The sequence below is a fragment of the Podarcis gaigeae genome (genome assembly GCF_964106915.1).
Source record: "Podarcis gaigeae genome assembly, chromosome: 2".
Taxonomy (NCBI): domain Eukaryota; kingdom Metazoa; phylum Chordata; class Lepidosauria; order Squamata; family Lacertidae; genus Podarcis; species Podarcis gaigeae.
This window is the reverse complement of record NC_139679.1, coordinates 87,830,553-87,854,967: the sequence shown is the minus strand read 5'-3', so window position 1 is coordinate 87,854,967 and position 24,415 is coordinate 87,830,553. Positions and strand designations below refer to the sequence as shown.

The 24,415-nt window shown below is 41.3% G+C and overlaps 1 protein-coding gene across 2 annotated transcripts in view; it reads right to left on the bottom strand.

Annotated features, from left to right (window-relative positions):
• The window catches only part of LOC310836422 (uncharacterized protein), a 79,234-nt gene that overhangs the window by 29,827 nt on the left and 24,992 nt on the right, over positions 1–24,415 (bottom strand). For both annotated transcript variants that reach the window (XM_083721598.1, XM_083721599.1), the window contains 9 exons: positions 19,020–19,100; positions 16,906–17,068; positions 13,340–13,414; positions 12,492–12,644; positions 11,300–11,402; positions 7,567–7,672; positions 2,344–2,549; positions 1,422–1,510; positions 28–102 (listed from right to left, as the gene is read on the bottom strand). In XM_083721598.1, coding sequence (XP_083577724.1) covers positions 28–102; positions 1,422–1,510; positions 2,344–2,549; positions 7,567–7,672; positions 11,300–11,402; positions 12,492–12,644; positions 13,340–13,414; positions 16,906–17,068; positions 19,020–19,100 — 1,051 coding nt within the window. The remainder of the gene's footprint in view (positions 1–27; positions 103–1,421; positions 1,511–2,343; positions 2,550–7,566; positions 7,673–11,299; positions 11,403–12,491; positions 12,645–13,339; positions 13,415–16,905; positions 17,069–19,019; positions 19,101–24,415) is intronic.

Here is a 24,415-nt window from a genome sequence, read left to right as displayed (position 1 = left end):
ATATGCTTCATTACACTATAACCCAACCTTTCCTTTCTTCTTTGGTAAAACCAACAAGTCTGATGTGAAGTCTTCAGTGAAGGTATATCCCTTGTAAGGTACCTAGAGAAATAGTAAAGATATTCATGGTATGATAAAAGTCTATTTTTTATAATATTGCTATTAGTGAACAGGAATATGTGTTACAGATGTTCAGTGTGTTCAAGTCATAGTTCAATCCTATATATACCGTATTTTTCACCCCATAAGACGCACTTTTTCCCCTCCAAAAATGAAGGGGAAATCTGGGTGCGTCCTATGGGGCGAATGCAGGCTTTCGCTGAAGCTTGGAGAGCGAGAGGGGTGGGTGCGCACCGACTGGCCGATGTCTGCCTCAGGCGGCAGGCTGCTATCTGCAGCGTGGGGAGCCCTGCGGGGAACCCCTGCAGGGCTCCCCACGCTGCGGATAGCAGCCTGCCACCCGGCGGGTGGTGCGCCCTGAAGCAGAGCGCCCCGCGCGCTGGGCAGACATCCGCAGGTGGGGAGCCCTGCAGGAGTTCCCCGCAGGGCTCCCCATGCTGCGGATAGCAGCCTGCCGCCTGAGGCAGACATCGGCCAGCCCCACAAGCTCAGGGAGGTGCAGCGCCCTTCCTCGACCTGGTTTGGTTTCCCTGACCTGCTTTTGGGGGGGAAATAAAGGAAAACAATTTTTCCTTTATTTCCCCCCCAAAAAACTAGGTGCGTCCTATGGGACGGAGCGTCCTATGGGACGAAAAATACGGTATACATTCAGAAGTAGGTCCCATTGAGTTAAATTATGGACTCAGCTACACAGCTGAAAATAAAACGCTTTAAATGTGTTGTAAAATGCAATATACAAATGTGACACTAGATGGAAACAGTGAGCTATGCAAAATTCAATGTATTTTTCTAAACATTTTTTAAAAAGCATTTTCACAGTGGTTTTTATGTGTGTAGGTTCTTCCTAGGTTTACTACCAAGTATGTGGGTATCATATTTTAGCCTTAAAGACTTAAGAGGGTGATACTATGAAAAGCATTTCTTGTAAGTTTGTGAAATCCAATCCCATACAGAAATAGATCTGAACTGAAGTAAAGCAGCTCCTTAAAAAAATCTACTATAAATTAAATCTAGAAACATTACATAATGTTGAATTTACTTAAATAAACTGTGGCAATCTAGTTTTCAACATAACATACAGAAAAAAATATTATTTTGTTAATGACAGATTCCAAATCTAAGTTTTAAAACAGATATTAGTTTTGCAGTTATTGCAATGAACTGCATCTAACAGCGGGTGGCAGACTTTGCACCTGATTTTAGATGCAATTCAGTTAGTGAATCATGTCTCCAAGAGTGTAGTATTTAGGCAACCTCCGTTTCTTCATGTTGCTAAAAATGCTGTGTCAGTTACAACATACCAGATATGATGCCATCTCAACTGGCTTCGAGACGTAAGTTTTCCCTCTTTCTAGCTCTTCCGGAGGTTGACTTTCAAAAATATAGGATTCTGGAGAAGAGATCATGATAGCAGCATTTATATTGCAGCATTCACATTGTAACATGAAACCGTAATGGTAAACCACTCTTATTTTATTTACAATTTCTACTTAGCATTATATCCCTGAAAACAATAAAAAGAAATGTGAGTTGTTTTTTACATGCATATTGGTAATCAATAACTAATTTTCTGTTCTTCACTCAAATGAACAGGAAAACACTGAAAACACTGCCAAATAAGATACCACTTTGAGCCTGGGCAGGCATAACACAATTTCCCTGAAAACCATGGTTTCCTGAGTCTGGTTCCCAATTTGCCAAGTACACTTCCTCTTCCAGAATGGATCCTTTTTCTCTTTAACAATAGGTTCAAGCCCAAAATTGTTGAGCAAACCCCCACGTTACAAAACACGATTTCTCGATTAACTTGCCCAAGACAATTCAGGACAAAGTGCTGCCTTTCAGAAATTCCATGACATATGTCAGCCTTAGGTTACTGTTACATCTGTACTTACCATGATTGACACAGACCAAGAGTTCAAACCCCCATTTCAAAACATGGTTATGACAGAAACCTTGGTTTCTGTTAATACTGGTTAGTGTTGGTGTACATATGAATACTAAGTGCTGGTTAGCAGTAAGTTTGCTAATTGCATCATGCCAAATTATCCTATACACCAACTAGCAGAAAAGGCTGCAATCCTATACACACTTACACAGGAATAGGCCACAGTGAATACAGTAGGACTTGTTTCTGAGTAAAAATGGATGGGATCAGACTGCCTGAGTACGTAATATTATTTAAAAATGAAGAAATTCTGTTAATATAATTATAGAGGTTACCTGTTGCTGAGATGCTAGAGGCATCAATATTTGCATTCAATAAGCCCAGTGTCTTACTGTGAGACAAGACGTAAATATCATTTTTGAAAGCCAGTAAAATATCACCCGAACTATTCAGGAAACAGGCTGTGCTTAAAGTGTTATCAAGAGTGATATCTGCCACCAGATTCTTCTGTGTATCCCATAGCTTTATCGTGGAATCTGAACTAGAAAATAAAGGGAACATCATGGGAAATAGTCTTAAGACAGAATATAACTCACTCTTATGCAGAAGCTTACTTTCAAGACCCACGCAGTACTAAAGCAAACTGGAATTAAATCATATACATTTCATGCGAACTTCAGTTTAGCACTGAGTACACCAGGTTCCTGATTACAGGATGAAGGTTTTTCTAAAATCATGTGTTTTTATTGTTTGTATGAAATGAATGAAATCCTACGCTTGAGAAATAAAACAAAATTATAAAAGACACACAAGCTTGTATTCAACAGTGTTGCTCAGCTGATGGTAAGACTTCCATGAGCAGAATGGGGAGGGAAGTAATTTTAAGTCATCCCCACTCTACCCTGCAGCCCCCCATGTCTCCTTAAATCTTCTCCAGAGGGGGTAAGAGACTCTGGAGAACAGATTTAGAAGGGACATGGGAGGCTGAAGGGAAATTGTTGTCTTCCCTACGTTATTCATTTGCTGCTTAAATTCCTATTAAAAAATGTTTTCATATACTCTTTGATTTCAGTGGGCTAAAAGCACCCGCCCCAACTAATTCTACCTGTTAGCACCATATCCTCTCTATTAGATATAATACCCTTCCCCCCCTTCATGGATCACTGCCTTGCCGTGGCGAAGGGGCTTGAATAACTCAGAGAAGCTATGAGCTATGCCGTGCAGGGCCACCCAAGATGGACAGGTCATAGTGGAGAGTTTTGACCAAACGTGATCCACCTGGAGCAGGAACCGGCAAGCCACTCCAGTATCCCTGCCAAGAAAACTCCATGGACAAAGGCAACAGGCATATAAAAGTTATGACGCTGGAAGATGAGCCCCTCAGGTAGGAAGGCGTCCAACATGCTACTGAGGAAGAGCGGAGGACAAGTACAAGTAGATTCAGAGCTGATGAAGCGGCTGGGCCAAAGCCGAAAGGATGCTCAGTTGCGTATATGCCTGGAAGCGAAAGGAAAGTCCAATGCTGTAAAGAAAAATACTGCATAGGAACCTGGAATGTAAGAACCATGAACCTGGGTAAGTTGGATGTGGTCAAAAATGAGATGGCAAGAATAAATATTGACATCTTGGGCATCAATGAACTAAAATGGATGGGAATGGGCGAATTCAGTTCAGATGACTATCATATCTACTACTGTGGGCAAGAATCCCGTAAAAGAAATGGCGTGGCCTTCATAGTCAACAAAAGGGTGGTGAAAGCTGTACTGGGATGCAATCTCAAAAATGATAGAATGATCTCAATACGAATCCAAGGCAGACCTTTTAACATCACTGTAATCCAAGTTTATGCATCAACCACTGGTGTTGAAGAAGCTGAAATTGACCAGTTATATGAAGACTTACAACACCTTATAGAAATGACACCAAAGAAGGATGTTCTTCCCATTATAGGGGATTGGAATGCTAAAGTAGGGAGTCAAGAGATAAAAGGAACAACTGGTAAGCTTGGCCTTGGAGTTCAAAATGAAGCAGGGCAAAGGCTAATAGAGTTCTGCCAAGAGAACAAGCTGGTCATCACAAACACTCTTTTCCAACAACACAAGAGACGACTCTACACATGGACATCACCAGATGGGCAGCATCGAAATCAGATTGATTATATTCTCTGCAGCCAAAGATGGAGAAGTTCTATACAGTCAGCAAAAACAAGACCTGGAGCTGACTGTGGCTCAGATCATCAGCTTCTTATAGCAAAATTCAAGCTTAAACTGAAGAAAGTAGGAAAAACCACTGGGCTGGTAAGATACAATCCAAGTCAAATCCCTTATGAATACACAGTGGAAGTGAGGAACAGGTTTAAGGATTTAGATTTGGTGGACAGAGTGCCTGAAGAACTATGGATGGAGGCTCGTAACATTATACAGGAGGCAGCAACTAAAACCATCCCAGTGAAAAGGAAATGCAAGAAAGCAAAGTGGCTGTCTAACGAGGCCTTACAAATAGCGGGGGAGAGAAGGCAAGCAAAATGCGAGGGAGATAGTGAAAGATACAGGAAATTGAATGCAGATTTCCAAAAAAATAGCAAGGAGAGACATGAAGGCCTTCTTCAACGAGCAATGCAAAGAAATAGAGGAAAACAATAGAATGGGAAAAACCAGAGATCTGTTCAAGAAAATTGGAGATATGAAAGGAACATATCGTACAAAGATTACCATAATAAAAGACAAAAGTGGAAAGGATCTAACAGAAGCAGAAGACATCAAGAAGAGGTGGCAAGAATACACAGAGGAATTATACCAGAAAGATATGGATGTCTCGTACACCCCAGATAGTGTGGTCGCTGACATTGAGCCAGACATTCTGGAGAGTGAAGTCAAATGGGCCTTAGAAAGCACTGCTAATAACAAGGCCAGTGGAAGTGATGATATTCCAGCTGAGCTATTTAAAATTTTAAACGATGATGCTGTTAAGGTGCTACACTCAATATGCCAGCAAATTTGGAAAACTCAGCAGTGGCCAGAGGACTGGAGAAGATCAGTCTACATCCCAATCCCAAAGAAGGGCAGTGCCAAAGAAGCAGTATGTGGACCAAGAACTCCCAGAAGTGCAAGCTGGATTTAGAAGGGGCAGAGGAACCAGAGACCAAATTGCAAACATGCGCTGGATTATGGAGAAAGCTAGAGAGTTCCAGAAAGACATCTACTTCTGCTTCATTGACTATGCAAAAGCCTTTGACTGTGTCGACCACAGCAAACTATGGCAAGTTCTTAAAGAAATGGGAGTGCCTGATCACCTCATCTGTCTCCTGAGAAATCTCTATGTGGGACAAGAAGCTACAGTTAGAACTGGATATGGAACAACTGATTGGTTCAAAATTGGGAAAGGAGTACGGCAAGGCTGTATATTGTCTCCCTGGTTATTTAACTTATATGCAGAATTCATCATGCGAAAGGCTGGGCTGGATGACTCCCATGCTGGAATTAAGATCGCTGGAAGAAATATCAACAACCTCAGATATGCAGATGACACAACCTTGATGGTGGAAAGTGAGGAGCAATTAAAGAACCTTTTAATGAGGGTGAAAGAGGAGAGCGCAAAATATGGTCTGAAGCTCAACATCAAAAAAACGAAGATCATGGCCACTGGGCCCATCACCTCCTGGCAAATAGAAGGGGGAAAATTGGAGGCAGTGAGAGATTTTACTTTCTGCGGCTCCATGATCACTGCAGATGGTGACAGCAGTCACGAAATTAAAAGACGCCTGCTCCTTGGGAGAAAGGTGATGGCAAACCTAGACAACATTTTAAAAAGCGGAGATATCACCTTGCCAACAAAGGTCCATATAGTTAAAGCCATGGTTTTCCCAGTAGTAATGTATGGAAGTGAGAGCTGGACCATAAAGAAGGCTGATCGCCAAAGAATTGATGCTTTTGAATTATGGTGCTGGAGGAGACTCTTGAGAGTCCCATGGACTGCAAGAAGATCAAACACATCCATTCTTAAGGAAATTATCCCTGAGTGCTCACTGGAAGGACAGATTGTGAAGCTGAGGCTCCAATACTTTGGCCACCTCATGAGAAGAGAAGACTCCCTGGAAAAGACCCTGATGTTGGGAAAAATGGAGGGCACAAGGAGAAGGGGACGACAGAGGACGAGATGGTTGGACAGTGTTCTCGAAGCGACAAACATGAGTCTGACCAAGATGCGGGAGGCAGTGGAAGACAGGGGTGCCTGGTGTGCTCTGGTCCATGGGGTCACGAAGAGTCGGACACGACTAAACGACTAAACAACAACAACAACAAATACCCCTCCCTCTTAGCTTGTTGCTGAAGAGGCACTTTGAAGCTCCTACAATCAGCTAGACATCAGCTAATGCTAGGTGCTTGAAAAGAGCCCTCCACAGGTGTCAATCAGCTGATTGCCAGTGCTTCAAAACACAGTCCCCAAAATTAACTGGTATTGGGAACTCCCTAGTATAGCCAAGGAGTCAGGTAGAAGTGGTTTAGATTCAAAGATCTTCCGCCAGTGCTTTGAATCCATTCCGTTCCCCCTGGAGAGAGAAAATGCTCCATTTTCCTATTTCTTAGAGGTTGCAATTTGAATTGCTGAAGGAGGTGCTTTGAATCCAAATATCTTTCTCTGCAGAGGCAGGGCGGGGGTGGGTGGGTGAGTAAATTACCTGCTCTTGTTATGGCAGCAGGTGATTGACTGGTGAACGTTATCAACCACCTGACAAAGTGGTAAATGAAGATCTGGCCTGCCAGCTAAATCTAATTCCCCATGCCTCTAGTATGAGATGCTTCAAGAAGCACAAGCAGGTCGTTCAGATTTGGTTTTCTGCATGGGAGATTGGATTCTACACACTCAGTTTAAAACCGAAATAGATATTGACTGTATTGCTATTCTGCAGCTACTGCCCACACCAGTGGGTGGGGCTTAATGGAATGTGTCTGGGCTGTATTATTTTGTCGCTCCCCTAAATCACTCCCCCTACCCACCCTCTGCAACCTTCTTCCATGCAAACAGGCATCTCTCTATCTCAAGGTACACACTTAATAAATAAATAAAAATTCACTGGATGTCTGCAAGTTATCATATTTCACAATGGGCAAAATGGAGACTTGTACTCTTTTTGAAACAGGGGATAATACTTATTTCCACTTAGTCCCCCCCCCCCACCAAATACTAAGGTCTTTAACAAGAGTGATACCCCACCTGAAAAACAACAACAAGAAAGCAGCAACAAAAACTGCAGCAGCAACAAAATACTGAAAAATACTGATAAAGCATGCCAGCTTTGCCTGAAGCCATCTCCCTCCTACCTAGTACTTCTCTTCTTAGGGTGGAGATTCAATTTTCTTAAAAAATTACAGTATTAAAATGAAAAGGTTAAAATAATGCTAGTGTCAGCAGTGGTGGGTGCTGACATTTCCCCCACTATGCTGGGTGCTGGTCTGGAGCATGAAGCCATAATATAGATTTATGGATTTTATAGCACATGTACCATCCTGTCTTCCTTTTCCTATGTTACAAAAGGTAACATTAAACTATTCACCTACCCGCAACTTAAAAAGAGAGAATAATTCTTGCAGGAATCCACTGCCAGTACAGGGCCATTGTGGTACTTGTCCGAAAAAGCATCTTTTTCTTCTTCTTCATTCTTCCCTTAAAGAAAAGGAATACTCTGATATACCGTATTTTTTGCCCTATACGGCTCACTTTTTCCCTCCTAAAAAGTAAGGGGAAATGTGTGTGCATCTTATGGAGCGAATGCAGGCTGTGCAGCTGGCCCAGAAACCAGAACAGCAAGAGGGATCGCTGATTTCGCTACACAGTGATCCCTCTTGCTGTTCTGGCTTCTGGGATTCAGATTTTTTTTTTCTTGTTTTCCTCCTCCAAAAACTAGTTGCGTCTTATGGTCTGGTGCGTCTTATAGAGCGAAAAATACAGTAATTTGTGAATTTGAGGATCTGATTTCCGATTCTGAATGCACCCTTGTCAGGAAATGATAATATCATGTGCCAGAACGGTGGTAGGTCTGCAGGGCTCTGTGAGCAGCCTTGGTGGGGGGTTATTCATTCACCTTACCCTCTCCCAAACAATGTGGGCACCGTCAGGAAAAGGTTATAATGACGATGTGTCAGCCCTGGGTCCCCCATCTCCCCTTTGGTCTTCCCTTACCCCACTTCTCTGTCCAGTGGGTAAAGTAACACTGGAGGATAAGCTGCTCGGGATGGGTGGGAATTCTGCACTCCTTAATTGGGTGCTTCTTTTACTCTTAAAATTGGAACTCTACCAATCTACTTTTACTTTCTCCACAACTGTGGCAGAGTTAGGTTTGTCTCTATCATGGCCCTAAATGGGCACTTATCAGTTGATCAAGTGAGCAAGTTATTTGACTCTTGCCCCTGTTTATATATATAAAACACACAATTGGTTTGATCCTATCTAAACTATAAAAATAGGCCCATGTTTAGCCAAAGGAAAAGAATTGTGTTCTAACCAGATACCCCCAGGCCATTGAAACCGAAATACAGAATGTTCCAACCTTCATTCATCTCAAAAAAACCAGAAGCTTATGGATAAGATATATTACTTCTTTGTAACTTTCTAAACTCTTCATTGTTTTTATAAGTTCTAACAATATAAAAGAGTGCAAAAAAAAACCCCTCCCCACAGGTGAAATTGAGAGAAGCCATTACTAGTAACAACTAGTCAAAAATAGGTTACTAGCAAGTCAGCATCTACAGAATGAAAGTGTGAATCATTTTTGAAATGTATTACAAAACTTCAGTAGAACTTGAAAGTTCTACTACGGACTAAAATATGTGGGTGGAATTAAATGGCAAGCTAATTCTGTACACAAGGTTCGGCATGGGAAAAGTCAGTGCTACTGTTGGTCATGAAATAGCTGCTCAAGTCATCCATTCATAGCTAGAAGGCTGTATCAACAGCTGAATGTGAAACTGCATTAATAATTTTCTGAAATAATCAATATTCTCATTGGATATTATGCATATCCAAATATAGAATGAGGATGACCATGCAATCTTATGCATGTTTATTCAGGTATTTAGTGTGGCTGACTCTCAGGTAAGGATTGCAGGCTTGTTCACAGGACGCAGTGCCTTTGAAGAAACAATTATGTCATGAAAAGATCTATTGAGATAACTTAATGGATTAGAACTACACACATTCCTTTACTTATAGTGTTCTCACAGAATGATGTCCACTCAATTATGTTAGCACAACACCAACACCTGAGCAGAATATATTGTGCTAGAGGATTCTGGTTCCATTTCTTTCTGTAACCTAACAACAACTTTATCACTAAAATATTCAGGCTTCACTTTGTTTATTTCCAAATGTCATGCCCACTGTCTGTTCCCTCATCTGCTTCACTGGCCCGCTATGCCTTCTGCTGCATGTGAGAGGACAGGCTGGAGGATGCTAAAACTCAGCCATCTGCTGAGAGGAGCACATTGCCCAGTGTCCATGCCTAGTGTGATCTGAAGTGATATGGTTGTGCAGCAGGCCTTTTCTTAGCGCACAGAGGTGAAATGCAAGTGAAATGGGGTGAGTGAGTGAGCAAGAGAAACCAGATAGAATAGCAGGTGTTTGCATGATAATTTGATGCCCGTGTGAGAATGATGTGTGTCTTGGCCCCACTGTGGTCATGTTGGCTCTCGGAAACTTGACCTGAGAGAGGAAGCTTCCCCACACCTTCTGCAGATATTCAGCCACTGTGTCCAGTTTGGGCAACTTCAAGATGTTTAATCAAGATACTTGGGGCAGTGAGGATTGCCGCCACATTTGCTGCATTCATGTCCATCACGACTGCTTAGATCTACCAGACCAGGACAAAGGATCTGGGTCATTGTGATTTAAAATGCCATGAGAAAAGATGATGCCCTGACTCCTTTTAAGGGAGCAATTGTGAAACTCCTTATCAAGGAGCCATTGCTTGTCCCACTGGATCTAAATAACTATCATGTGGTGTCATTTTTTTTCTCCAGGCAAAAAGGTCCTTGAATGTGTAATGGTTGGCCAACTCCACATTTTCTTGGATGAAAGTGATTATTTGCAACTATTCCAATCTGATTTCCAGCTTGGATGCGAGACTGAAATTCCGTTGCTCACACTGGTGGATAACTGGCACAAGAAGAGTGTGACCCTGTTTATTCTCTTGGATTTGTCAGAGACTTTTGATACCACTATGTTTTCTTTGTTGTTCCTGGCTTGATGCTCATTGTTTGCTTAGAGAGAAACAAACCATGGGCACTGGTTCACATGTAATATGAAGCCAACACTGTGATTTGTTTTGTTGCAGCAATGGGAAGAGCAAGGTGGGAATGGTTTGAGCATGCTGCTTATTTTCTGTAAGCCATAGCTTATTTCAGGCTATGGCTTACCAGGGTGTACAAACCAGGCCACCAAAATATTATGAGGCCAAAACAGTTTAATTTAAGGATTTCTCCATCTGCCAAAAGAATTAGTTTGGAATCCTATGCACACAGGCTTGTAAATCCCATGGAAATCAAAGGAACTTATTTCAAGCGAAAGTAGAAGCAGGCTGCACTATTTGAGGGGTTTTTTGGGGTGGCGGGAGAAATGTCTGATTATTTATTTATTTTGACCATTTATATACTGCTTAAATACAACAGTCTCTAAGCCAGGCATCCCCAACCTTTGGCCCTCCAGATGCTTTGGACTACAATTCCCATCATCCCTGACCACTGGTCCTGTTAGCTAGAGATCATGGGAGTTGTAGGCCAAAACATCTGGAGGGCTGCAGGTTGGGGATGTCTGCTCTAAGCAGTATACAAGTTACTTAGGACAAAAAGATCAGTTAAAATGATAAGATTAGAATTCAGTTAAAATGCCTGTTGGATATTCAACAAGGACAGGGGCTGCCTGACCTGAAATAATGTCACCAACATTTAGCCACCGTACTTTGCCCAAACTAGCCTCTATGTAATCCCACTGTCTTCAGTGGGAAAGATTTAAATGTGTGTTGAACTCTTTCTTCACTTAAAAGTGCTTACTTTGGCTAAGTCATGCCCTTTATACCAGCATAATTTTCTGAGTAAAACTCAGGAACAATGTTTTAACTTTTATTTTTGATGCTGATTTACTATGCAATCCTGTCATCACTTCTCAGACATATGTGTGGGATTGCAGCATCAATGTGTTCAAATCTCCATAAAAGACATTAACAATTTTACTATAAAAAGGCTAAGGTTTCACTCTTCCTATTTGTATGCATACTAAATTATTTCAAAAGGATCTCACCATGATATTTCACATCTTTTCCATACAAAGTTGTTTTGTTGTCTTCTTTTATATTTAAAACATCCACACTTCCAGATGTCAGACCAATGAAGAGTGAATTGCTCTGAAACAGGTATATAATTTCAGTTTGGTATATATTAACTCACTGTTCCCTCTGTCTATAGGTCTAGTAACTTATAGTCAAGAAAAGAATGGCCTTCAGATTGCCACCCCTTTATGGAGAACATTCCTTCATGACTGTCTTATAAAGCCATTCATCTTCCTTCAACCCAATTCTTCCTTTTACACAGCTTCTGCAATGACCATAAGAAAAGGGTTTATTTGTTTTTGTTTAGTTAAAATTTTATACTTTGTTTTTTGAGGAACTTGCTCTAGAAAGCAGAACCATAGCCATGGGGGGGGGGCTAGCCATGTTTTTTGCCCTGGGTGAAGCCTCCAGAGGGACATCATTGAGGCTCCCAGCCTGTGTGTGTGTGTGTGTGTGTGTGTGTGTGTGTGTGCTTGTTCACAAATATGCATGGGTCTTTGAGCCGGGTGAAAAAGGCCTAGTTTCGCCTTAGCACAAAGCAGCCTACTATCTCCAGTAAAAACCAACTCCACCTGATAAGAAGATGTAAGAATATAGAATATAGCAAGACAACAGAAGTAGAATAAAACAAAACAAGTCACAAAACAGTATTAAAACATAAAAATCAACAAGGATTAAAAACCGGAGAGATAAAATAGGCTACCTTGGGAAGGCAAGGGAGAAAAGAATTTTTCAACAGAAGTCAAAAACGCAACCAAGTTGGGGCTTGTTTCATTTCTAAGGGAAGAGGATTTCAGGCAACTGATGCCACAATGCGTAAAGCAAGTGCTCAAGTTACAACAGTTCTTACCTTGTGTGGGGCGCACATCAGCAACAGATTTTCAACCACAGACCTAAGTGACTGGGGTAGGCTGTAGGAGGAGAGGTATGGGGCTATATAGACTAGTAGTAAAACATTGAATCTAGGTTGGTAGCACACTGGCAGCTATTGCAATCCATTCAACAAAGGTTTCACATTTGTTGATAGGTTGCCCCAGAGAGCAACCATGCAGCAGTGTTTTTGCAGCAACTGCAGCTTGACACAGCACAATAACTCTAGCATTTCCATTAATGTGTCACACAGACATATTCTCACACTAGCACTCAATTGTTCTCGTTACTCACAAGCCTTGTAAAAACAATGGTATCGTTTGCTGTGTTCACTTGTGACATGAGCTCCAGACCAGGTAAGCTTCTGAAGTGTATCAGTTTGCATCTTGGGCTCTGGCACATAATTATTAGCTGCTGATGGGCCACATCGTGCCTTAAATGGACCACCTAAACCAATTGATGTTTATATTTTAAAATGGTAGTTCCTGAATGGATAAAATTAAAAATTAAAAAAAAAAACCAAATCAGCGGGCCACTTAGAGCACATTTTCATATACTCTTTGGAAAGGTGCTGGTATGTTTAGGTTTCACAATAATGTTTCATATTAATCTTTAACATTTTAATGAGATATGTTGTTCTAGATGATCTCTCAAGAACCCTGCTTCCTAAGACTGCGGTTCTATAATGATTCAAACTGGTTGGACAAGCTTAGCCTGCCAGAATTCCCTTTTGCTGAGAGGGCTAGCACTGATGGGCCTCAGTGGCTGGTCTTTGCATAACTAAGGAATTAGTTGGGTAATTTGTGTGGAAAGGGGCATGCCTTTCTACTCCCAGCTTTGCCCTGCCTAGAGGAAATTTTGTGCAAACACGGAACAACTAGATTATGGTAATTAAGTGCACGTGATGTGCCTCACCCTTTAAAATATATGCTATGCGGAGGACAATTAGCAGTTCAAGATAATACATGTAGGACACTTCTTGTAGCAGCCTTTTTGGACCAATTAATGTAACGTGATGATCTTATCACAATCCCGACAGTTCTCAAAAATAAGCAGTATATATATAAAAAGGTTATATTTAAACTAAAAAAACCATTTTTACATATTGTTGAGAAAAGTAAGATTAGAAAAAACGTACTTACTGGATCTGTATAAGCAGTCATTTCATAATAAACCAAATTCTGTACTGATGTATGGAGAAATAGAATTCGTCCATCCTTTAATAATAATAATAGTAATTTATTATTTGTACTCAGCCTATCTGACTGGGTTGCCCTAATCACTCTGGGCAGCTTCTAACATATATAAAAAGTAACAAAACATTAAACGTAACAAAACATTTTCCTATACAGGGCTGCTTTCAGATGTCTTCTAAACCTAGCCATCAACTTTTCCCTTTTCTTACAAGGAATCCTATTTGGAATAAGGGAATTTCCCTTAAAAAAGGAAAACGTTGACAGCTATGCTTCAAAAGGTTATATAGTTACTCATCTCCTTGACATCTTATGGGAAGGTCTTACACAAGATGGGCACCAGTACCGAGAAGGCCCTGTGCCTGGTTCCCTGTAGCTTCACTTCTTGCGGTGAGGGAACCACCAGAAGACTCTCGGTGCTGGATCTCGGTGTCCAGGCTGAATGATAGCTCATTATGCTCAATGAGATGAAAAATCTGACATACATACATACACTATCCATCAACACGCACACCTACCAACACTCACAGCTTTCCCCCAGAATGCCATAATATTAGAGTGCACCTATAAAGTCAAAGACATGGAGATCCCAGGATATTACTTATTGTTCTGTTCTAATAAATAAAGACTAGACAGCTTCCATGAGACTTGAATATTTTGCAGGGTGGTGCAATGGGAAGGAGGAGGATGGGTGAATTACTGGCCTCCTATTCTCATTGATGACCGAGGTATGGAAATCTATTTACACTTAAGCTTGTAAAGTAAAAGAAAGATGAAAAATAATCCCATTGAGACCTATGCTGATCCCCTCCCCCAGGTGCAGCTTCACATGCAGGGGGTGGGGAGGGCACTGTGTGAATTATGCTCTAAGATGTTTTTTCCCCATAATCTGTCCACTATCAAATTTCTAAATTTCTTAACTATCAGGCAGATTTTTAGAGTACAGTGACAGGTTGCCAGTAAGATAATTGCAATTACTGTACTTTCTGTACTCAACCTGTTTCATTTTAACTATTAGATCTACATACTAACAAAGTTTCAGGTGCTAAATCACTCCATAATGAAACAAGTTATACAAGGTGTTTTAATGCTTTGTTGCAAACTGCTGTAGCATTTATGTTTCAGATTTCAGGGTCAGCAATCTGTGAAATTGTTCTTGAACATATGTGTTATGTAGCCAAACAGCTAGAGATGCATTTTGTGTGGAAGTCTGGTTTTCATGTGAGAGTATAACAGAAGCATACAAGTAATCTTACTTTTCAAAATCTGACTGTAACTGACTGTTTTTTCCTAGGTTTTACACAACATCTCTTGACTGTTTTCTGTGGTTGTGGTTGGTTTTTTTAATGTTTTCATAATTTACCCTGACAAATTATTATTATTATTGCTGATAAAAGAATATCAAAACCACAAATATCATTATTAATGCTTATTTGGCTTGAAAGGATCAACCCACAAGCTGTGAAATACACCCTAATGAATATATATAAATAAAATGAATACAATCTCATCGCCATCCATTAGAAACACAGACCTGAGTAACTAAATGAAAAGCTTAACTTAGCTATATCCTAGTGTCAGAACCAGCAGTGAAGGATGGACTCAAATCCTAGACTTCTTAAAAGCTAACCTGGAACCCTGTTCCCGGAATTGCTGCTCCTCTGCTGAACTTAGTGAATGTCCAGGGCCCAGACAACTTTATTGGCTGCTTTTCTATCTTCATTTCCCCTCACCATGATTGGTTCTCTCCCACCCCCACCCCCTTGCCACTACATCCACTTCCCATTCAAAGCACAACAAGTCATGTACGGGAATGCAGTACATGCTCATCCTTCATGCTCATTCCTCTTCTTGACCCTGCAAACTTCTGCTGAGGTTCCCTAATCCCCTAATCTCTCTTCCTATCCTGCTGGATCAGACCAAAGGACTATGTAGCCTAATATCCTGTTCCTCACAGGGGCCAATCACATTAAATTCTGGCCTTGTTCAGCTTCCCGGTGTCCTTGTTTTGTCTTCTTAACTTTGAAACCTTAGCCCACCTCCTTACACTGGAAAGGGCTATTTCAGTACACTGATTCCCACTAAACATGTGGGAAAAACTTTCTGAGAGTAGGAGCTGTCCAACAGTGCAACAATCTCCCTCGGGAGGTTATGAACTCTACTTCCTTGGAGGTTTTCAAGCAGAAGTTGGATGGCCATCTGTCATGGATGCTTTTGCTGAGATTCCTGCATTACAGGGGGTTGGACTAGATGACCCTTGGGTCCCTTCCAGCTCTAAGATTATATGATTGTGTCAAACCATTGATCAGCTAACCCAATACAGTGGTACATTGGTTCCCAAATGCAATCTAATCTGAGAGTCTGTTCGACTTCCAAAATGTTTACAAACCAAGGCGTGGCTTCTGACTGGCTGATTGGCCCCAGAAACAATGCTGACAGCCAAAATGGACGTTCGGCTTCCAATTTTTTTTTGCAAACTAGAACACTTACTTCTGGGTTTGCGGTGTTTGGAAGCCAATTTGTTCAGGAGCCAAGCCATTCAGGAACCAAGGTACCACTGTATTATTTATTCTAATTGGCAGCAGTTAGCCAAGTCTCAAGCAGACATCTTTCCCAATCTGTTATGAAGGGAGGAACTATACAGTGGTACCTCTGGTTGCAAACGGGCCTCCGGAATGGAGGCCAGTTCGCAATATGAAATGAGCGCAACCCACAACAGCGCGTCTGCACATGCGTGGGTTGCGATTCGCCGCTTCTGCACATGCACGTGATGTCATTTTGTGCTTCTGTACATGCGCAAGTTGTGAAACCCGGAAGTAACCCTTTCCTGGGTTTCACCACGGGACATAACCTGAAAGAACGTAACATGAAGTGTACGTAACATGAGGTATAGTTCAGGGAGCAGAACACACACCTCGGACCCTAGCATCTAAAATGTAAGGGATCCTGAAAAGAACCTCTGGAGTCTGATCAGGAAAAAACCTCTGGCTCTGACACTGGAAAGACACTGCCTGCCAGAGTAGGAAAAAGAGTGGGATGAATGGCCAACAATAATGTAAGGGTGCTTTGTATCAAATGCATAATCTGTTAATTTGAGAGTTTTAAGTTTCATATGACTACATTTGGATGTTATCTTACTAAGCTTTTCTGGGTGTCTTTGTAACCACTTTGCATTTCTAAAAGCCTGCCCTATTTCCCCTGCCCACGCACACCTCTGTCCTCAGGCTGTTCCTCAAGAAAGAAGATGGAAAATCCCCCATAGCAGAACACTGCATAAAGCAGATTAAAATGGTTAACATATTCTGGAGGGTGCTAGTTTCTTTAACACTAGTTCATAAGAAGCTGACTTAGCCTATGGACATACCTTAAGCACCAAATTTGTAAATATTTGTCAATTCAGCATTTGCCTTTCCAACCCCTGTGAAGCATGCAAATGTATACATACTAACCTTTACCAGCAAGTACAAACCTAGTTCATTAAATTAATTTTATGCATATATCATCTGGCTTTTTACCTGCATGCCGAGAACCAGAAATTCCTGGTTATCTGCAAACACCACTCCTTCATCTATCAAGTAGCACAATGGTGAAGACAAGCTGCAGAGGCATTCGCATTTCACTGAAGTCCTGAAATTTCTTTTTCGAGTATGTTGAAAATGTTCATTCTTCTGAATACAGCTAGGAAGACATATTGAAGCAACTTCAAAGGTGGGAGCACATACTGGATGCAATACGAGTGACATGGGCACAAGAGACCAGTATTACATGAATTTTGGCCAGTAAAGTTGCTTCACCAAACATAATACCAGTGGGTGCAGAGCACCCAGGGGTACAATGCTACCTGTGAAGCCCCTGCCCCTCAGCACCCTGAAAGCCTCTGTATTCCTTCCTGCCTCTCATTTTGCCAGTTGCAGGAGGGGGCAGGTGGATAGTATCAGTATTTGTTTTTTGTTCCACTTTGGGAATCTGCTGGAGGAAGTTGGTCCTCCTCCTCATCTCTGAGAGGTCTGTTGGCTTGTTTGCTGCCACCTCCTCTCTGGATGTCTGATAATACGCTTGCTTCCTCCCTCTCTGGGGTCTTTTTTAGAGGGGCGGCTCCCTTCTCCATCTTATTTTTTTGGGGGGGGGGGTATCTTTGTAATTTCTTTCTTTCTTTCTTTCTTTCTTTCTTTCTTTCTTTCTTTCTTTCTTTCTTTCTTTCTTTTTCTTTCCCTCCCTCCCTCCCAGCCTGTCTGCATCCCATCCAGCACCCAAGAAGAACACATAGTGTGAGCAAGCAGGGTTACTGCCAACACTTTGCTATTGGCAAAGCCTCCCAAAACAACAATTTTGTGGTATTGCCCAACTCTCCCCCTCCCCTTCTCCTTTTAAAAATCCCATGTGTGCCCATGGGCCTCAAAAAGCTGGGGCCCCATGTTCAGTAAATGGAATGTCACAAAAACTATATCTGCAGAAAGAACCCTTTTTCTTTTTTCTTTTCTTTTTTTTTTCTTTTTAATAATTTAAATATTTATTAATTAATTACATTTGCATCCCACCTGTCAGGGAACTGCCATTGGCTCAGGGGTGAGAGGGGAAAAGCCAGATGGATTACAGAGAGCCCCCAAAGATTGTGGGAAGCAGCACCTCCTCAGCGGAGGAGAGTATCCACGCCTCCAGTGGAGAGGAGCTTCAGGGCTTGGAGGAGGTGAGGTTGTGCCGGGACACCTTGCCTGAGCAAAGCGGGGAGGAGAGAGGTCCTCCTTACCCACGCCCTCCCTGCACAGTAGGCTTCCATGCCGAGAGGGGAGGTGCAGACTGGGCGTCAAGAAACTACTCTGCTGGGGAAGGTTTAAGGACTGCCTACTCACAGATTCTGCCGGTGAATGAACGAGCCACGGAATAGTGGCGCTCTGCATGGTGAAGGGTTTTTGGTACCAATAGCGAGGCTTTACAGCCGACCAGGGAGGCATTTGCCTGATTGCTTTCGAGTAAACCCCTGATATCCTTACACCACCCTTCCTCCCAAAGAAGCCCAGGACAGTAAACATCAACATGTTAAAACAATAATAATATTGTTATATGTTTTTTCTTTCTCCTTTTGGGTGTGTGTGTGATCCATGCATTATAGCCTTATCAACACATCAATCTAAGATGGTGACTTGTTCAAAACAATTTTTCCCCTGTTGCTCATCTGAAATTTCATCAAAATGAAAATGTCATTTCTTCCATAGGCAGAGTTTATGACTCAGTCATAGGTCTGCTTGAAGTCCATGCCCACTAATGTAGTGAATAATTCATTCTGACACCCCAGGCTGTCAGGACAGGGGGATTCTGTTGTCATGTAAGAAATATTCAGCATGTAAAATCTCTTGAATATAAGCATCATCTTATCTGTAAACCCTTTTTATAATTCTGTTCACATTCATCGCTCCATGTTGACTAGGGATCACATATGGTGCTCTAGACATGTGGAATGAAATTACTTCAAAACTATTCCTGAAGAAATTAACTGGATTAATACACTCTACCAATGCAGCCAAAGAGGGTTTGAACAGACAAAAATATTTAATGAACTGAAGCCTACGCCAGATGAAAAAGCAGTTCAACAACAATTAGAAAGACTACCAAACAGATTAAGGAAACTTACGAAGCAAAGGGATGTTTCCTATACAAGTGTTGTTGTAGCTCTCCTATAGTCCACACTGCTGCTCTACATGCCGGATTAGTCCTAGAATCAAAGCACATTTCAGCTGTTAAAACCTCCCACAACATTCTGAACTTACATAAATCACTACTGTAATGTTAAACTGAGATCATGCAAGAGTTTTTCTGACCTTCAAGAAATCTTCCTCAGTTTTATCATAAAGATAAAGGCACCTGAGCAAGGAGTGGGAAGCTTTGGGGGCCCCACACTAACTTCACTAACGTTGAAGTTCTCTGGAAAAGGAAACCTCATCATGAGGGACTTGCATTTGGGGAATGCTATCCCCTCCCCACAGAAGTGATCTGCAAAGATAAGGCCTTCTTTAACAATGACTTGGGGTCCCTTGCAGAGAACAGGTGGGAAGAGCTGGACCCCTCCTCCACCTCTTCATTGCCTGAAAGCTTACTTTCTTCCTTTTTGGAGGGCAGGCGGGGAAACCAAGACTGCCACGCTGCCTTCATACCTACAGGGTGAAAACTCACAGGGACATGACCACTGCATCTCAGAAGAGGTTGGCCAAACCTCTGAGAAGGAAGCCAAGCCAAAGTTCCACTCAACTTCCACTGGAAACTACCAAAATTTATTTATTGCTGTTCAAATGGGCACGTCCTAGGATTGCTGGCTCAGTAAGTAATTTTTTTTTTAATGGTTTCACACTCTCCCAGAATAAACAGCACATCCTCTATTAAAAATGACAGAGACATTTACAATATTAGATTAGAAACAGTTTAGGATCTAGTTAGTCAAACCTCAAAGGAATATAACCTCTCAAATCTTTGCATATTACACCACAAATCACAGTTACATAAGGTAACTGAAAATCAATAGGGTTAATAGAACAGGATTTCATTATTAAATTCCCAGTGGCATAAGAGGCTAAAAATTCACTTTTAGGGCAGTTTGGACAACTTTTATGGTAGTTTATATAAGCAAGGAGCCATTAGATTTAGCTCATTGCTAATTATTAAGGAAGAAACATTTGAACATTAGCTACAAAAGGGAAGAGTGCCTCTGTCTCAACAAACCATAATAATTTTACTATCTATACCCACCCATCTGACTGGGCTGTCCCAGGCTGCTTCCAACATACATAAAAACACCATAAAACATTTAAAAAAAAACTTCCCTATACAGTGCTGCCTTGTCAAATGTTTTCTAAAGGCTTTATAGTGGTTCAGGGGTTGCATAACTCCATACCATCCAACATTTCTCTCATGAAAAAAGGGACATCCTAAGGAAAAGTGGGCCATTCTGGGATCAAATAAGAAATTGGGATGACTTCTTTAAATCCGGGATTGCCCCTGGAAAATAGGGACACTTGGCGTGTCTGGTATTCTGTACTACAAGCTGCTCAGTATTTTGCTTAGTGCTTTGTACACAGCCTAAGGCAATGAGGACCAAATTCAATGAGATTGTTGCATTAGTGGAAGGCAGCACAAAGATTCTTGATAGTGCAATGAGAACATCCTCTTCTCCTCGGCCCACATGATCCCCAGATCTGCTCAGGAGGGTTTGGGGATCCCCAAAGCAGATTTAAGGAGGGAGGGGAGAGAAGGTTCTGTTTTGCAAGGAAAATCCTTGCACCAATGGAACCTTTGCCATAGCGCTACATCAAATACAACTCTGAGTTCATAAAATTTTCATCTGCTTAATTTCACCATGCAGCCTCTCCCTTTGAGCCAAATTACCCACTTAAAAAAAAATTGTATTCAGTGTTAATGCTTTCGGCAGATTTGTTCCTTAGTACGTACAAAGTCCTTGATAGTAATCTTCAATGCATCAATAACAATGGGTGTAACTTAATTAAGCAATAACCCCATTTTCTCAAGGCGTTAAGGGATGTGACTATTAGAATGGCTCATCATGAGTTCAAGCATTATGTTTGTCACATGTTAATTTGCAATTACGCATTATCCCACTGAATGTGTAAAATGAAACACGGATTCATTACCAAACAATAGGAACAAACTGGGACATAATAAGTCTGTCATTCTTGCTATATTTAAAACAAATGGTATTAACTCACTTTCATAATACAGAAGTCATATCATCTACTTTTATACAAAAATCTTCTGAGTGTTTTTTTCAGTATTTTTAAAACCAAATTCAAAGTACCTAAACACTTTGCTGTGTTTAGGTAATTTAGAGCTGTGCTGCGTTTAGGTAATTTAGAACCCACTGCTCATTAAATTCCCACAGCAAGGCACAACATAAAAACATAATGAAATAAAACAACAATAAATAAATAAATCAAGCTGCAACAGCAATAAATCAAACTTACTTTACATCACCATGAGAGTGACAAAACATCTCCAATCAACTAACCAAATGCCTGAGTACAGGAAACTATTTCTACAAGGGTTTTTAATGTCCATCCAATCTCAAATACCGGACTGATGTTTACAAGGGTAGGCAGTCGAGCAAACACCTAGGTCCTATACTGTATAGGACTTTACATGTCAATGCACCACACTGAGCTTGGTAGCTAACTGACAGTCAGTGCAATTCCTCCAGAACTGGTGTTATGTTTGTGGGTAGCCACCAACTTTACTTTTGCTTTCTGTACCTGCTGCAACTCACAATCCAAGCCCACAGGCAGACCTATATAGAGCACATTGCAGAGATCCAACTGTGAAGCTACCAGTGCATGGACCACTGTGACTAAGCTAGACTGACAGCTAGACTGGTAACCGGGAGTGGCTGCCAAGACCATATAACACTGGTCCTGAAAGACCTACATTGGTTCTCAGTACATTTCCGAGCACAATTCAAAGTGTTGGTGCTGACCTTTAAAGCCCTAAACAGCCTTGGCTCAGTATACCCAAAGGAGCGTCTCCACCCCCATCGTTCAGCCCAGAAACTGAGGTCCAGTGCTGAGGGCCTTCTGGCGGTTCCCTCACTGCAATAAGTGAGGTTACAGGGAACCAGGCAGAGCGCCTTCTCAGTAGTGGCACCCACCCTGTGGAATGCCCTCCCACCAGATGTCAAGGAAATAAACAACTATTTGACTTTTAGAAGACATCTGAAGGCAGTCCTGTTTAGGGAAGTTTTTAATGTTTGATGTTTTATCATATTTTTAATATTCTGTTGGGATCCGCCCAGAGTGGCTGGGGAAACCCAGCCAGATGGGCGGGGAATGAATGAATGAATGATTGAATAAATAAATAAATAAATAAATAAATAAATAAATAAATACTACTACTACCACCATTAATACTACTATCCCTGGCCCAGGAATGCAGCTGGTGAAAGGAACTCTTTGCCATGGAGCTGACTTGTGCCTTGGATGGAAAAGGTCCTTCTGATTCAGCAGAAGGAGCTTGCTGGCAGAGGAGATGAGAAGGTGGTTTCTCCTGTTTTCCCCAGTAGCACCCATCACCATCTCCCTCAATATTCTGGAGGGTTCCCCAACTCCCAGGACCAGAGTCAGTGGATGGTGGTGCTGGGGCATCATGGTAAGACAGAATTGGCAAAATTCACCTTCCCATCCAAACTATTGTGAGTCCTTGATTGTTATTATTTGCACAGGAGTTTACAAAATGTTGCAGAAGAGAAGCAATTCATCAATCAGGTGTACTGAGTGCTACATATATTTATAATTTTGTGTTTTATGGGGATCACTTGAGTATTATTATTATATTAATATTATAATTAATATATTATTAATATATTAATATATTTTACTTTTTCTTTAGTTTTTTCTGTTTGATATATTGGGCTTGTTTTATTCTCTTTAGTTTAGTTTGAATTTTATGGTACATTAGGTTGAAAACCTTTAATAAAATTGATTTTTTAAAGGAAAGAAATCAGGTATGCTGGAAATCCAGAAGATGAAAATTTAGATACTCTCTAAATTCTGTGGGTCCTCTGCGATTACCGTATGTGATCAACCATAATCAAGACAATGAAACCAGTGTAGCTATTTTAGTATGTCCATTCATTCAGATCTTATTCCTAAATACGCTGAAAGGAAAAAGTATGCACAGGCCTTCATCCTGCCAAGCAGCACTGAAAAACATTATTCTTCTGTTTGTATGTTCTCATGTATACACCCTTGCTGAGACTGATTTGTAGAAAGGATGATGTTTTAAAAACACACGCTGCCAAGCCTCAGCAGCTAGATAGCTGCTTGAAAGATTTTTCATCTGCTAGATAGTTCTGATGTAATCGAGATTAATTCTCTTAATTAAATCAAGCTCAAAAGGTTCACAACTCCCAAGGAGACGTGTTATAAAACTTCCTGGCTTCACCCACCCCTTTCCACATTGAGTCACATGAGGAATCCTTGCTCATTGGTGGAGGGTTTGGGTATCACCTTCTAAGGTGCGTGGTCCATTGAGCATTTCCAGTGACCCATTTAAACTGTTTCACAGAAGGCAAACAACTTTCTCCTCCAGCTGCTCATTACAGAACATGAATACTAGCATGCAAGCTTGTACATGTTTGCCTGCTGTTATCAGTCTGTTCATTGAGGAATCCCTTATGAGTTTCCATGTTTCAAAACCACTAACCTAGCAAGTTCAGGTCAGTACTTGATAGCTTTATCCAGTTTACTTTAATGGATAACTTTACTTATGAAGCTGCGGAGAAGCTGAAACTGACCAGAACAAAGGCAAAAATGAGATATCGCTTTTCAAGGCTTCAAGGAAGAGGGGTGATTAATGCAAAAGACAAGCCTCTCTGTCTTCTGCTCAAAGGGGGTAAGCTGGCAGGTTCATCATTCTCGGAATAGAATAGAACACACCCCATTATGGCTGGTTAGGGAACATATTTATATGCTCTAAGTGTCCCAGGATCAATCATGATTTTATCTCTGTTAAATAACTCTTGCCCTGCCTTACTATATTTTGCCTTTTGGAAAGATTTTGGGGCAGCCTATATACAAAAAATATTAGTGTGCACAGTGGTGCACTGGTTTCCACAACAAACGTTGCTGAATGTGAAATGCAACTATTCTATGAATAGAACTGTGAGTTTGAACATTCTAAAGCTTCTTAAAAACTGAAGCCACAAAAGTCTGGAAAGTGGGGCATGGATGTAAAATAACAGTAATAAAAATATTGAAAACCACTATAATTAGATTCTAACTAACCCTGCTTCAAAAGTGAACACCAGACAGGCTACTGCAGAGGAAATGCATTCATCACATATCAGGCTTTAATTTTCTTATCATTCTGGGGTTTTCTCCCCGCATCATGTTCCATTTGGGGGATTGCTCAGCCATTCTTTTCCTATAAGCCACTTCAGGAACGGTCCCCACACCTTTGGCCAGGAAAATCTGAGCAGGAGGTGATACCCACCATTTTCCAATAATAAGCTCCATTTTGACCACAGCAGAG